This window comes from Aricia agestis, chromosome 6, assembly GCF_905147365.1.
Source record: "Aricia agestis chromosome 6, ilAriAges1.1, whole genome shotgun sequence".
Taxonomy (NCBI): domain Eukaryota; kingdom Metazoa; phylum Arthropoda; class Insecta; order Lepidoptera; family Lycaenidae; genus Aricia; species Aricia agestis.
Window position 1 is genome coordinate 19,784,542 of NC_056411.1, and position 14,683 is coordinate 19,799,224.

Here is a 14,683-nt window from a genome sequence, read left to right on the forward strand (position 1 = left end):
TTATTTCAAATCTGTGTTTTTTTATTATTAAAAATATATTTTTAATAATAAAAAAATATATTTAGTTCTAGTACAAATATTAGGTACTAAATGTTAATCGTTCCGCTTGTCCCGGCTCCGGCTGGCCCCGCGGAGCTCGCGGTACAGGCGCTGCGTCGGCAGCTCCACCAGCAGCGCCAGCACCGCCGCCGCAGTATACGACATCGCCCACACTCCGAATGCGTTGAAGGTCTGATACAAAATGTACAATTTGATAGAAGCGATTTCTTGAAGCAAATTTTAAAAGTTTTTTCTAAGAAATTGCTTTATAGGCAGACTAGATGTCCTTTGCGGCTTCGCCCGCGTAAATTAGGAATTTTACGGAAACCGTACATTTTCTCATAAAAAATAGCTTATGTCCCTACTTGGTCTACTCTATATCTGTGCCAAATGTTGCCATAAAAATTGCTTAACAGTAGTTCGTAATTTCTAATATTTCCCCCGTTTTTCCCACATTTTCCTGCGTTTCTTCGGTCGTATTAGTCTTAGCCTATAGTCTTACTCGATAAATGAGCTATCTAACACTGAAATAAGTTTTTAAATCGGCCCTGTAGTTCCTGAGATTAACGCATTCAAGCAAACATACTCTTCAGGTTTATAATATTAGGTAGGTATAGATTTTTTAAATTATCTATAGCTTGACAAACTCGAGTCCTTATCTAAAAGACTATGAAAAGTACCAATAACAGGGTCATTATAATCATAACCACATGGGACAATGCATGGTATAATATGGTAGTGATGATGATGATGATGAATGTAATTTGCTTAATAGCATATGCTTTCCGTTCTTAAAACAACGCCGAAACTCCCAAACTTGTATCTATAAAGAATCAGGAGTTCTCTCAGCATCTTCCGAACCACGGTATACCTCGGTGCAAAATCTTACTTGTTGGTAGCATATTATGCTTAGAATACTTCTCACGGAACCGAAGTCACCACATGTTTCCCTATAAATTTTGAGGAGTTCCCTCGATTACTTATGGATCCTTCATCAGATCATCATACGTGGGAGAGCCAGGCTTCGGCTCGACCGGAGGAATACCACGTTCTCACAGAAAACCGGCGTGAAACAGCGCTTGCGCTGTGTTTCGCCGAGTGAGTGAGTTTACCGGAGGCCCAATCCCCTACCCTTTCCTACCTACCCTCCCCTATTCCCTTCCCTTCCCATGCCTACCCTCCCCTATTACCCTATTCCCTCTTCAAAGGCCGGCAACGCACCTGCAGCTCTTCTGATGCTGCGAGTGTCCATGGGCGACGGAAGTTGCTTTCCATCAGGTGACCCGTTTGCTCGTTTGCCCCCTTATTTCATATTAAAAAAAACACCACTTTTGTGAATATAATACCAAATTGGGATGATACCCTATATACCAAAAGAAAAATTAAAAAAAACGGTTAACAAACGGCGGAGTAATCGTTGAACATAAGAAAACGAACATAACACCCCCCCATTTTGAAAGTCGGTTAAAATTGTAGCCTATGTGTAATTATTCTGATGTTTATGCTATATTATTGTAAAGTTTCATTAAAATCCGTTCAGTAGTTTTTGCGCGAAAGAGTAACAAACATCTATACATCCAAACAAACTTTCGCCTTTATAATTAGTAGGATGGCAGACCTACGTCATTTGGTCGAGTTATGTCAATCCAATTGTCGCAAATCGCAATCTGTCGGTTGGGTTTGTTCTGTCGGCCGCGAGTCGCGAGTTCGCGACAGAATACCATACGGCCAAATACGTAAGTCTGCAATCTACCTATGAAACAACTTCTCTTATAGTACAACCATTACACTATTTACAAGGTCTTAAAAAAGTCCCAGTAAGTTTTGAGAGTTAGTACTGACAAAAGAGCCTTAATGTATGTTACTGCGATCATATACACGTACTTATACCTGTAGTGCTAGCACGGCGACCAGCGGAAATGCGAAAGTATGGACAAACTGTGGAAATAAACCTAAGGTGCCGTTCCGATCTTTTTTCGTTCCGAAAAATTCAATTAAAATGCCACTTTATGACAGACTATAGTCACAAACTGTGGAGATAAACTTAAGGTGCCGTTCCGATCTTTTTTAGTTCCGAATAATTCAATTAAAAAGCTACCTACTTTATGACAGACTATAGTTCTAAAAATTCAAATAATATCCTACATTATGACATATACTATAGTGTGTCATAAAGTGGCATTTTAATTGAATTTTTCGGAACGAAAAAAGATCGGAACGGCACCTTAGGTTTATTTCCACAGTTTGTCCATACTTTCGCATTTCCGCTGGTCGCCGTGCTACCGCTACTGGTCTATAAAATCTAATTTTGAGGATGTTACTCACTAGTTTAAACAGGTTGAGATGTTCTGGCCAGTCTTTGGCAGCCAGTTGGACCCTGGCAATGGGGAAGTGCACCAGCAGCACTGGCAATGACAACCGAGCCAGCACAGAGAATACACGGCTTGACAGGAACCGTCGGAACAGTGCTGGAATGAGTATACCTCTAATATTCATGGGAACAAATTATTATATAATAACTGTAATCAACAGCTAATAATTAGTAACCTCCTATTGATAAGTTATTTTAACGTTCTCGTTACTATATTTTGTCCTCATTGAGCTAAAAAGGGAAGTTAGAGTTTTTAAGAAAATATCTACCATCTAAACAAAAACAATCGCAATAATTGTACATAACATTTTGTATATCGTGGATGATGTAAAAAGAAAAAAAATAGGTACGCGAAATATATCTAGATTCTAACATCAAACGTGGAGCTACAAAAAAGGTTCATGTCAATAATGATGATTGGTTTTGGATTGGTTCGGTACAGCTTCTCAAGTAAAAATTTGAAACAACAATTGAGCTGTTTTACTTTTCCAGTCTTGTAACAGATGTAAAATGTACCATCGAATAAGTAAATTGATTCATAGGCAGTCGATGGGCCTATGTCACTGACCTCCATTATCTTGTTTAATGGAGGTCAGTGGCCTACGTCAATTCGTCAGATTATGTCAACTTAAGGTAAGTCATCATCTGTCGGCTAGGTTTGAAAAAAAGCGACCAAAATACGTAGGTTCCCCATCTGACTATGAATCAAGTTCTCTGATAGTACTTTGGTGGTTTTGATAGTAACTCACAGTCAGATTCCTGCAGTTGATCGATAATCAAAATAGCAGTGAGCAGACACATTACAGGCCCAACCAGCCCGGCCAGCAGAGCTGATCTAAGCCTGGTCGGCGGGCCCAAGGGGTGGATGCAGGGCCAAACTAAGATCCAGAGTACTATACTTGGTGCTGCCAACATTGCCACCCATCGGAACACCTAGGGTAAAATAAATGCAATTAGGTAGTTTCTCATTTTTTGCTATCATTTTAATGTAGGAAATACGCTTACGGCTATATGTTGTTAAATAGATAGTCAGGGGAAACTGACCATTTTCTTCGCCAAATAAAACATAACTACTTGCATATTATTAAAATGCATTTTCATCCAAATCTTACCTGGCTGCTACGGAAATCATACTTAGACGTCTTGAGAGTAAGATGCGCGTGCGCCAGCAACAGCCCCGTCAGCGCAGCGAACGTGTTGCCCCAGGGTGACTGGTACAGCACGTCGAATGTTGTCACCCCCGAGTACTCGCGATACAAGTTACTGCCGACAAAAGGATTCTTCTAAAATATAAATCAAAGCAGACTTAGCCGTTATCGGTATTGGAATGCCAAGTGCAAATCGACTGCTTATCTAGAGACAAAAAATGTATCTTACTCGGGAACGTGCAGCGCATACACAGGTATGAGATGCCAAGCGTAGGCCACGCAGACGTAAAAGACGGCGGTTGTGGCGAGCAGCACCGCCAGCACTGGCACAGCACGGCGGCCGCGCAGCAGCAGCGTCAGCAGCAGACCTGCCGCGTACAGCTGCATGTCCGCTGCGAGGTACCTGGGGCGAACATAACTCTGCAGTTTATATAATCTATAATATAAAAATGAGTCTAAACGCAAAACTCGAGAACGGTTGGACCGATTTCACTAATTCTTTTTTTTAAATATTCCTTGAAGTACGAGGATGGTTCTTACGAAGAGAAAAATTCAAAAAAATATATTTAAATTTCCTGAAAAAGTCTAAAAACAACACTTTTCTAAGATTTGTGATAATACTTAAAAGTCAAAGTACCTAGATGACCAAGCTTTGCTCGGTACAGCAAACACTCATTGACTGCTACTTTCACAGTGAAATCTCTACAGGGAACACGTACGCACCCTAAAGTATTATCACTTGTTTTTGTTATATATATATATATATATATATATATATATATATATATATATATATATATATATATATATATATATATATATATATATATATATATATATACATATGGATAAAAAATATTCGTAGAAGTCCAGGGAAGGTTTTAAAGTGACACGAAGTTCACCGGGACAGCTAGTAGTATATAGAAAGGTAAAAGTGGTTTTCAAGAGAAATCTCTACTTAAAGGAACGCGATACCTCAAAGGCACATTTTTTTTATTTGCTAGATTAATCGCTTAACTAATTGTAAAACTTCAAGCAGAAAAGCTTAGCTGCTGGTTAGATGACGCGATGTTTTCTAAACTTACCAAGTCTGAAATAGGCATTTAAGACCAGTGTTGAAGTTGTTCAGGAACAGTATGTTCATCCACCAGATCTCTTGACACGTGTCCACCTCGTCCTTAACTATCCGGTGCCACGTGGGCCCCGAGCCGAGGTACTCATGCACAGACACCATGTACAGTATCACTACTATATAGCTTGGGAGTATCCTAGTGAAGATAAAAAAGAAACTTAGTTAATTTTTCGTTAATTAGATTCAGGTTAAAGTTAATACCGGGTTAAATAGTGTGTTGTATCTTACATTCTTCACATATTTTACGAAAAAGATAACGTTTAATCCGGTGTTAACTGTAACCCAGATCTGCGCAACTAAGGCCAGTTGTGTAAATAGAATAAGGGTTGCATATTGACAAACTTACCTCACTATTCTGTTCTGCATTGTCTCTAGAAAGTTCCTCCTGGCTGAGCCATTCTCCTGTTGGAGCACTTTTCTTGCCATCAGGAAACTCGACACAATGAAGAACACTTGCACCAGTAGAGTTAGGTGTCCATTTACCAGCAAGAATGTATTCTGATAATTTAAAAAAAATATGTCATCAGCTCTTACAAAGGAGTCGAAGTATGAGAATTGGCCACACCAACCTGTTCGTACAATCGTGTATCGGCAACGTTAAAAACTACCAAGAACGCCGCTGTATGCAGAAGAATGATAAACGTCATGGATATTGCTCGCAGACCATCCAGGAATCGAAGGTCTGTGTCAGCTGTCTGTACTGGCTCGGTCAGCATTTGCCAGGAGCGAAGTAACGACCACGACAGCAGGTAACCATAGCCTGAAATTTTATTGAAATTGATAGAACATTGTTGTAATTGATAAGTTCCTATTGCTTGATAGGTCAAGAAAGAACTGCTCTGTAAATATCCTAAATACAAAATAAATACTGCTCTCGAATATATTATGCTACGTAACATCAAAATTCGGTAGATTATGGTTATTAACTGTTCTAGGTTCTACCTTTTTTTCTGTCACTGGACAGCCTCAAGTCCATCACGGTGCTGACGGCAGCGACGACCACGAGCACCGCCAGCAGGACGAGAAAGGCCGCGCCCGCCGCCGTCAGCCGCCCGCCCTGTGGCTCGCGCGTGCAGTACTCCAGCTGCGTCAGCCGCGCCGACATCTTGTACTCCGCCATTATGCTCGAGTTCACGCATGATTCAAACCTAGCGAGATAACATTCATACTATAGTTTTTAGAAACCTACTGCCACACCTAATTAAGTATGAAAAGGAAATATTTTTTGGTGATTATAATGATGATTTGCTTCAAGTATTGAAAGGCATGTATGTATGAGTATAACTTTTTATCAAGGCCAATACTCTGGTCCCTTTTTAACGGCTCCAAACATATTGGCCATGATTATCATCAGCTGTTCAGTCTTATCTCCACATTTTACTGTTAACTTTGTTGGCTGCAAATTGCAATACCCTGTATTTATAGCTTAATTCACGGCAAACTGGATACTGACCACTCCTGATCATCGTCCTGCGGCGAATGCGTGCGCGGACAGCGACGCGACAGGCAAACCCCTCGGCTCAGCCGGCTGTGATTGGAATGTCGCACCCAGTCAGCTGAATATTGCTGCAATCAATCAGATATTACTTAACGGAATACGTGTTCAGAATATATTGTACTGTTATGATGCTCAATAAATGACCGCGTGGCTTTACAGCAGCGAATTGGTCTTCGACTATTTCACCTATATCATGTGAAACTGCTCGTTTCCCGGTGGCGCCTCCAGCTGGAACAGCCCGAAGCAGTAGACTCCGCCACGCACCAGGCAGCCGTAGTACTCGTCCAGCTCGTACAGCTGGGGCAGGGAGTAGTACTCCGCGTCTGTCTCACCTGTATCATGTGGAACAGCTCGTTCCCCGGTGGCGCCTCCAGCTGGAACAGCCCGAAGCAGTAGACGCCGCCGCGCACCAGGCAGCCGTAGTACTCGTCCAGCTCGTACAGCTGGGGCAGGGAGTAGTACTCCGCGTCTGTCACAAAAGTACGGCCTTACTACACCGTTATCTAGTAGATGAAAACCTAGCTGTCGATCAAAAAGGTTTTACTATGCATATAGAATCTAGATTCTAAATATTTTTTTATTTTATGAGTTATTTATGCGGCGCGGTGGCGCCCATTTTATCCGGCATACCCTTGTGGATGCCCAACGTCGCTCCCTCTAACACCGCTACTGAGTGCAACTATTACCATTTACCTAGTATAATATACTATACTTACCACAAAATTTACATATTGTGGTCAGTACACTTTACGGAAAAACTATCACGCCTATCACAAATTAATATTTGTGTTTTAACATAGTAATTTTTATTTATATTGTAGATGTGTTATCATCAGTCAGTAAAGTTTCTTTATTTCGACATCGGAAATATCACTTAGCGTAAGGGACATTTTGGCGAAAATGAGTTATAAATATAATATACTAGCTGTTGCCACATACATGTCCGCGTGGACTTTAGTTTAAAGTCGTTCCCGTACATCGATTGAGTCGTTTACGCGCAAATCAGAAAAGTATATTGTGTGGGAACCGCACATTTTTCCGGGACAAAAACATTCCTTGTCCCAGATTCTAATTAGTATCTCCAATCTCCATGCCAAATTTCATCAAAATAGATTAAATAGTTTAGGCGAGAATCATAAAAGTTTATTGTGCGGGAACCGTACATTTTCCGGGACAAAATTAGTATGCCTTGTCCTCTCCCGAAACTCCAAGTATATCCATACCAAATTCCATCAAAAAAGATTTAATACTCGTAGTTAACGCACAAATCATAAAAGTATATTGTGCAGTAACCGTACATTTTTCCGGGACAAATGTACGGTCTTAGGTTCTTTTCAGGACACAAAGTATCTTTAAACCAAATATCAGCAAAATGGGTCCAGCCGTTTACGCGTGATGTCGTGACCACGCGAAATATAAAGTTCCGCGCAGCTTCGCCCGCGTAAATTAGATATTTCACAGGCAAATTAGTCTACAAAAAATAGCCTATATCCTTCACGTGGTCTACTTTTTATCTGTGCCAAATAACAGAAAAATTGCTCCAATAGTTCGTGAGTTCCCTTTCAAAAAATTTCCCCCGTTTATTTCTTCGCTCCTATTAATCTCAGCATGATAAAATATAGCTTATAGTCTTCCTCGATAAATAGGCTATCTAACACTGAAATAATTTTTGAAATCGGACTAGTAGTTCCTGAGATTATCGCGTTCAAATAAGCCCTTTCAAATAATTTCCCCTATTTTTTCGCTCCCATAAGTCTTAGCGTAATAAAATATAGCATATAGCCTTTCTCAATAAATGGGCTATCTAACACTGCAAGAATTTTTAAATCGGACCAGTAGTTCCTTAGATTAGCGCGTTCAAATAAGCCATTTCAAATAATTTCTCCCGTATTTTCCACACTTTCCTCTATTTCTTCGCTCCTATTAGTCTTAGCGCAATAAAATATAGCCTATAGCCTTTCTCGATAAATAGACTTTTTAACACTGAAAGAATTTTTCAAATCGGACCAGTAGTTCCTGAGATTAGCGCGTTCAAATAAGCCCTTTCAAATAATTTCCTCTAGATTTTCCACACTTTCCTCTATTTCTTCGCTCCTATTAATATTAGCCTTCCTCGATAAATGGGCTATCTAACACTGACCAACGAATTTCAAAATTATTTAATTTATATTCTTGAAATACCCTATTTTAACGAAAAAAATATAAAAAGTACATGTGATTTTTTTTGGACAACGCCCATTGTCATAGCTTCACTAAAATTTGTCCCTTACCTTAATCTTAAATATAATTTTTCAAGTAAGAAGATAATTTTTGGGACCTATTCAAAAAGTATTATTCGTTAAGTTTAAGGTTTTCTATAAAGTTTTAGTGTTTTAGGTATACACATGTAATGCGGTCAATTTTAGATAGCTAGCATTAGGGATGACAATACTCTCCTGGCTGCAAATGAAATCGAGATGCAAGAACTGTTTTAGAGAATGAAGCAAATGATTAATAACTTGGGTTTTCCCTTTGACTGGCGCGCTAAAATTGGAAGTGGTTAGCAAATTAGTCTTTGATCTTTATGAACAACGACTCCTGTGAACGAAATATACGTAGAAGAATTGGAATAACTAAGAGCGCCATATCTCAAATGCATAAAACCTGGCCTGACAGGAAGATATCGTTAAAAACCAGAAGGAAACTTGTGCACATGCTCATACTCTTCATCTGTCTTTAAGGATCCGAGACATGGACTCTGAAGTCTGCAGACCGCAGACGTATCTACGCCGTCGAGGGTGCTGGAGGAAAATGCTTTGAATTCTATAAACTGCTTTCAGAACCAACTCATGCATTCTTACTAAACTAAACATAAAAACAAGGCTCTCTACCATTTATACTTGTGGTGTGTGATCGCTAGGTCATGCTGCGCTGCTGTGAATCCGTAATTTCACAGAAAGAGGCCGCAGAGCGGAATAGGAAGGAAGTTCCATCTTCCATTCGGTTCAGGATACAGATTTTGGTATCACTAAAGAGCAGAGACGTGGTTTTGCAAACCTTGTCTTAATGGGTGTAAAACTCTGGGTGTAAATGGGAACAGTCCCGATGCCAAGGGAAATGCTTTAGTCTGCTGAAGTACCCTTATTTTGCTAGAAATCCTATCCCTTATGTGATAGACCAGCCAGTCGTGGTGGGCTTATTATGTTAGATTTCACTATATTACATCAAACTTCCTCCAAAGCATAGTTTTTATGGGGTATCATTTAAGCTATCACCAATTTAATTAGTTTTGTGTTTCTTAAATAATAGGGTTTGTCCTCAAAATAGTAGATCTGTCACCAAAATGTAGTCACCAAACAATGCAAAATCAGTTCCACAATAAATCACCTAAAATCCTGAGATATAAGGTCTAGTACCAAATAAATGTTTTTGTATGTATTATAATAGGTGTGTCCTAATAAGTATTTAAGCAAACCAATTTAAAGAGATCACCAATAAATCATATTATGTTACTAGAAAATTGCATTAAGTTCAAATAAAAAATTAGGGTTGTCATAATCGTTTCAACCAAAAGATTCTGCTACTTAACTAGACTCCCAAGGTTCTAAATTTCCACTGGTAGTATAAATTATATTTAAATAAAATTTTAGCAGAGTAGTAAATAAAACAATTAAAGTCAAAATAATCAATATTTATTGTTTAAAATAATTACCACTGAATAATCAGCGCTGGTTTAAAATAGCTGGCTTATGGCTAGCAGAATAGTAGATAAAACACTTCATTAAAGTTAAAATAATCAATATTTATTCTTAAAAATAATAACCACTGAATAATCAGCTCTGGTTTAATAGCTGGCTTATGGCTAGCATAATTGTAGATAAAACACTTAATTAAAGTTAAAATAATCAATATTTATATTTAGTACCCTTTGATCATTTTTTCATTCAAATTATAAATTGATGTATTAAATTGGTAACGAATACTATTAATTTAATATCTGAACGAAATAAAATGTTACTACTGTATTGGTGACAAAATATCAAATAAAAAGGAGTCGCAGTCAGGGATCGATAATCGATTTATTTGGTGACAGATCTACCATTCTGAGCACTGAGCTATTATTGAAGTAAGAAAACTGTTATTATAAGAACGAAGTTTATATTTATGTAATGCAATATAATTTTATTGGTTATCGATCTCTTGTTTTACACATAATATATTAACATTAATTTGATAATTCATACCTGGGGACAATTTTTGTTTATCTGAGAACGAAAATATTTCGTGGCGATAGATCTATTTATTAGGTGATACAACTTGATGACAAATATAAATTTTGGTGATAGAAAATATAGTTCCCGTTTTTATGTCCTTGACAGTAGAATTGTGTCGCAGTTTCATATTAAACTTGGTGTATTACTTTAATATGGCATAGTTGACATTGAAAAATTAAATGCTGTAAGGGACAAATAACCTTTTTTTTTAGTGTAACGGACATGCTATTTTCTGAACGCGTAAATTTGCGAAAATATTTTTTTATAGTTATAAAGCGGACAAAATTCTAAGAAACTTTGCCATACTTAAACGCCTTTAAGATTGGACTAAATGAAAGAAAGTTACAGACGAATTTGTAAAAAAAAATGTTTTTTTGCTCTCAGCTGAAAAGTCGTGTTTTGTCCCTTACATGAAGTTAAGTATGATAAAAAATAATCTATAGTATTATATTATAAATTATACTATATAATTATATTATATATTATAAGTACAAACAGTTTATTGAAAAGCACTTACATAATTATCTAGATGCAGAACAATTAACGAAGCGATCATTTAATAATAATCCTTGCATATTAATGTTATGACAATACAATGTACATCATTCTTTTTTTTCCCTTCAATGCATCATTTTTTTTCCCTTTTAAAACTACGTTATAGTGAAACACATTAATTCTGTCCATAAAGATTTAATTAGGTATATTATTTTTATATGCGCATAAATTTAATACCTTCTGCAATAAAATTAATTTTGTTGAATTAAGATTTATTGCTTTATGCATAAAACTTACTATACTTAATTAATTATGTAACCGGAAAGTGTCCATTATTATAATGAAATTTCAGTGTCTATCAAAAGTAAATAGGAATCTTAATAATATAACACACCTTTAATAATAGACGTGATGACGTGATTGGTTCACGTCATCACCAAGGGTCGGACCTGCACCCTCCCCCCTCCCCACCACCATACTTAGCAGTAGTTAATAGCGAGTTAAGAGGATACACCAGGGGCTAGAGAAATGAAAAAAAAGTACGTGTAATATCTATAGCTGTCTCCCTTACCTCAAGCCTATACCGCAGAAAGCGATAGAGACAACTGCAGAAAATCAACGATTCGTTGTCCCCTGATTCCTTCTCCAAAACTTAACCGATTTAAGTACTTTTTTCACTAAAGATTAAAGAAAGGCTTGAGCTGTGTTCCTATGTTTTGCTTTTTTTGTATAATCTAGCCAAATCTGTTTTCTGGACGTTTAAGCACAGCGAAAAATCTGGCCATTTTTTGGGGTTTTTGAACGTTCATATCTTATTTAATAATTAAATTATGAAAAAAAAGAAAACATAGGGACATTGTATTAGTGGCCGTAGATACTCAGGAAAAAAATTATAACTTTACTAGCATTATCCAGGGAGGAAACAGGGGACAACGTTTATATGGAAAAAAGGGCGGTGTGGACTCCTCTTAATATTTAACGATTAGATAAATTTGTTGCTCATAATTTAAAGGTAGCTCATGGGTCCACCACCAAAGAGTGACATAAAGCAATCGACTTCTAATACAGCTGCTTATGGCCGGAAGGCCTTTTCAGCTTCTATTTACTGTTACATTTTAATTTAAATATTTTAGTACATAATAACCAATACGGTTTTACTAAGGGTCGTTCCACAACGGATGCTGGTATAGGTCTTCTTTGTAGCATATTAGAAGCTTGGGAGGAGTCATAAGATGCCTTAGGTATCTTTCGTGAGCTCTATAAGGCATTTGACTGTGTCGAGCAGCTTTAGTCAGAAAAATGCACCACTATGGCATAAGGGACTCAGCACTCAGCCTTTTGACTTCTTACCTCACTTATTATTTTTAACAAAAAATTAAAACCGACTTCCAAGGTAAAAACAATAATAACATCCTTTAAATAATATGAACTAAAAAGTATTAGTATTAAATAATTTTACCTATCTAATAGTGCCTTTTTCCGAAATCGGTTAAACCTCAACTATTTCTGTACTCAATCTTCATCATTTTGAAGTCGGTACCAGATATACTTAGCTGAAATCATACGTGGGAGAGCCATGCTTCGGCACGAATGGGCCGGCTCGACCGGAGAAATACCACGTTCTCACAGAAAACCGGCGTGAAACAGCGCTTGCGCTGTGTTTCGCCGAGTGAGTGAGTTTACCGGAGGCCCAATCCCCTACCCTATTCCCTTCCCTACCCTCCCCTATTCCCTTCCCTACCCTCCCCTATTCCCTTCCCTTCCCATCCCTACCCTCCCCTATTACCCTATTCCCTCTTAAAAGGCCGGCAACGCACCTGCAGCTCTTCTGAAGCTGCGAGTGTCCATGGGCGGCGGAAGTTGCTTTCCATCAGGTGACCCGTTTGCTCGTTTGCCCCCTTACTTCATTAAAAAAAAAATGAATCTTCAGTCTGCCAGAATATTTGAAACTTTTTTAACTGGCACCGACTTCAAAATTATAAAGATTGAGTACAGAAATAGTTGAGTTTTAGCCGAATTCGGAAAAAGGCACTATTAGATAGGAAAAATTATTTAATACTTTTTAGTTCATATTATTTAAAGGATGTTATTATTGTTTTTACCTTGGAAGTCGGTTTTAATTTTTTGTTAAAAATAATAATTTCACTCTTTTAGTTACCTAGTAAACTATCGCGTACTATACGATTCTTAATTAATTAATTACAATGTTGGCCCAATACGACTTGATTGGGTTAGATTAGATGGCTTAGCCATTGTGGTTATTTTTTGTGAAACACCCAGAAGTAGGAGCCCCGCGGGGCTCCGTCGACTCATAATTGAAGCCAGTTGTTTTTTTCTTTTTTTTTCTTTAGTAGCTTGTCAACCCCTAGAGTGCAATTCCTAAGCCGGAGGCTTAATTATTTTGCAATTTATCGGTAAGGAACCCTTTGTGCGCGAATCTGACTCGCTCTTTGCCGATTGTTTATTATTATTGTTTATAAACTGAGTTACCATTCACTGTGCCAAAGTTTAGTCCATGTTAAGTTAGCACTTGATGATTTTTATGTTTTCTTAATTATATGAACATAAGAGATTAAATTGTGTTTTATTTGGAATTAATGATGTTCCTAAAAGTAATTTAGGTGATGCTTTTCCTTTAAAAAGTTGTAGTATGTTTGTTGAACTAAGGAATTGTTAGATATAGTATTTTAATAATAGTTATTCGTTCAGTAAAACAGTTTCGCAAATAACTTTAAATAGTATGCTGAATTCGCATTATTTAGGGTGCATAATTAGTGTGCAAGTCAGTATTTTTAGTGAAACTTTCAAATATTTTGATCGAGAAAAGGGAATATACAGATATTGATTTAAATACATGCCATTTAGAATTATGTAAAGAGAGAATAGGTCTTATACCTATTTACGTTACGTTTTCTCGCTTTTTAATATTCATGCAACAACCATATCAGTTTGCCACAAATTGCTAACACCGAATCCAGTCCCCGAATATTGGGACCGGATCCGGTACCCGTAAAATGATGCCGGATCCGCCAGATTACCGGACCCGGTTTTCCGGATTGCAATCCCTACTCTAGATCTCGGCCCTCGGGACAAGTCATAGGACAATTTTGCCCAGAAAATGTACGGATCCTACGTGACAAGTAAATAATGCAACGAAGTTACATGTTCTGTTGCTAAATTAAAATAGTTTACCAGAGATATTATAGACATCAAAGGCCGCTGTCGCCCCCGCGGCCCCGAAGGTCAGCAGCGCCAGGGCCCCCAGTGGGACGCCCACACCGATATCCGCCACTGATCGCCCGCTCGCGACCATCGCTACTGCGACCCTCCGCGTACATCGCGATATTTATAAACATAGCACTTCTGCTAGTACTGCATAATATAACTCATATTAAGAATAATAAAATGTCCACGCAATCATTACAATAATTATTATTTTTTAACAAAAAATTGAACCCGACTTCCAAGGTGAAAACAATATTCTTCAAATTATCTAAAAACTATGAAATAATTATTATTCTTCATTAGTACCCTTTTCAAAATTCGACTAAACCGCAAAGAATTCTGTAGGTACTCAATTTTCATTCGTTTGAAGTCGGTACCAGCCCAGAACTGATATAATTCACAAATAGAACTTAGCCAGTACCAAATTTCGTTGAGGTTTAGTCGAATTTTGAAATTAAGAATAAGAATTATTTCATACTTTCTAGATCATTTTCAGAATAATATTGTTTTTACATTAGAACA

The 14,683-nt window shown here is 37.7% G+C and overlaps 1 protein-coding gene across 1 annotated transcript; it reads right to left on the minus strand.

Annotated features, from left to right (window-relative positions):
- Positions 1-66: 66 nt before the first annotated feature.
- LOC121727669 (O-acyltransferase like protein-like) lies at positions 67-14,239 on the minus strand. The gene is made up of 12 exons (XM_042115633.1): positions 14,129-14,239; positions 6,521-6,657; positions 6,144-6,256; positions 5,633-5,838; positions 5,260-5,450; positions 5,037-5,188; positions 4,644-4,826; positions 3,788-3,961; positions 3,523-3,673; positions 3,160-3,343; positions 2,365-2,507; positions 67-231 (listed from the first exon to the last, which is right to left on the minus strand). Exons 2-12 carry the CDS (start codon positions 6,527-6,529, stop codon positions 94-96), a joined length of 1,644 nt encoding a protein of 547 aa, XP_041971567.1. The 5' UTR covers positions 6,530-6,657; positions 14,129-14,239; the 3' UTR covers positions 67-93.
- Between the last annotated feature and the right edge of the window lie 444 nt (positions 14,240-14,683).

What these genes read in the sequence shown, in the direction of transcription:
- LOC121727669 (XM_042115633.1), bottom strand. An exon ending in CAGGACGATGATCAGGAGTG is followed by an intron (nt 5,839 to 6,143) that starts GTCAGTATCCAG and finishes TTATCTCGCTAG; the next exon opens with GTTTGAATCATGCGTGAACT. An exon ending in ATGATTTCCGTAGCAGCCAG is followed by an intron (nt 3,344 to 3,522) that starts GTAAGATTTGGA and finishes ATTTTACCCTAG; the next exon opens with GTGTTCCGATGGGTGGCAAT.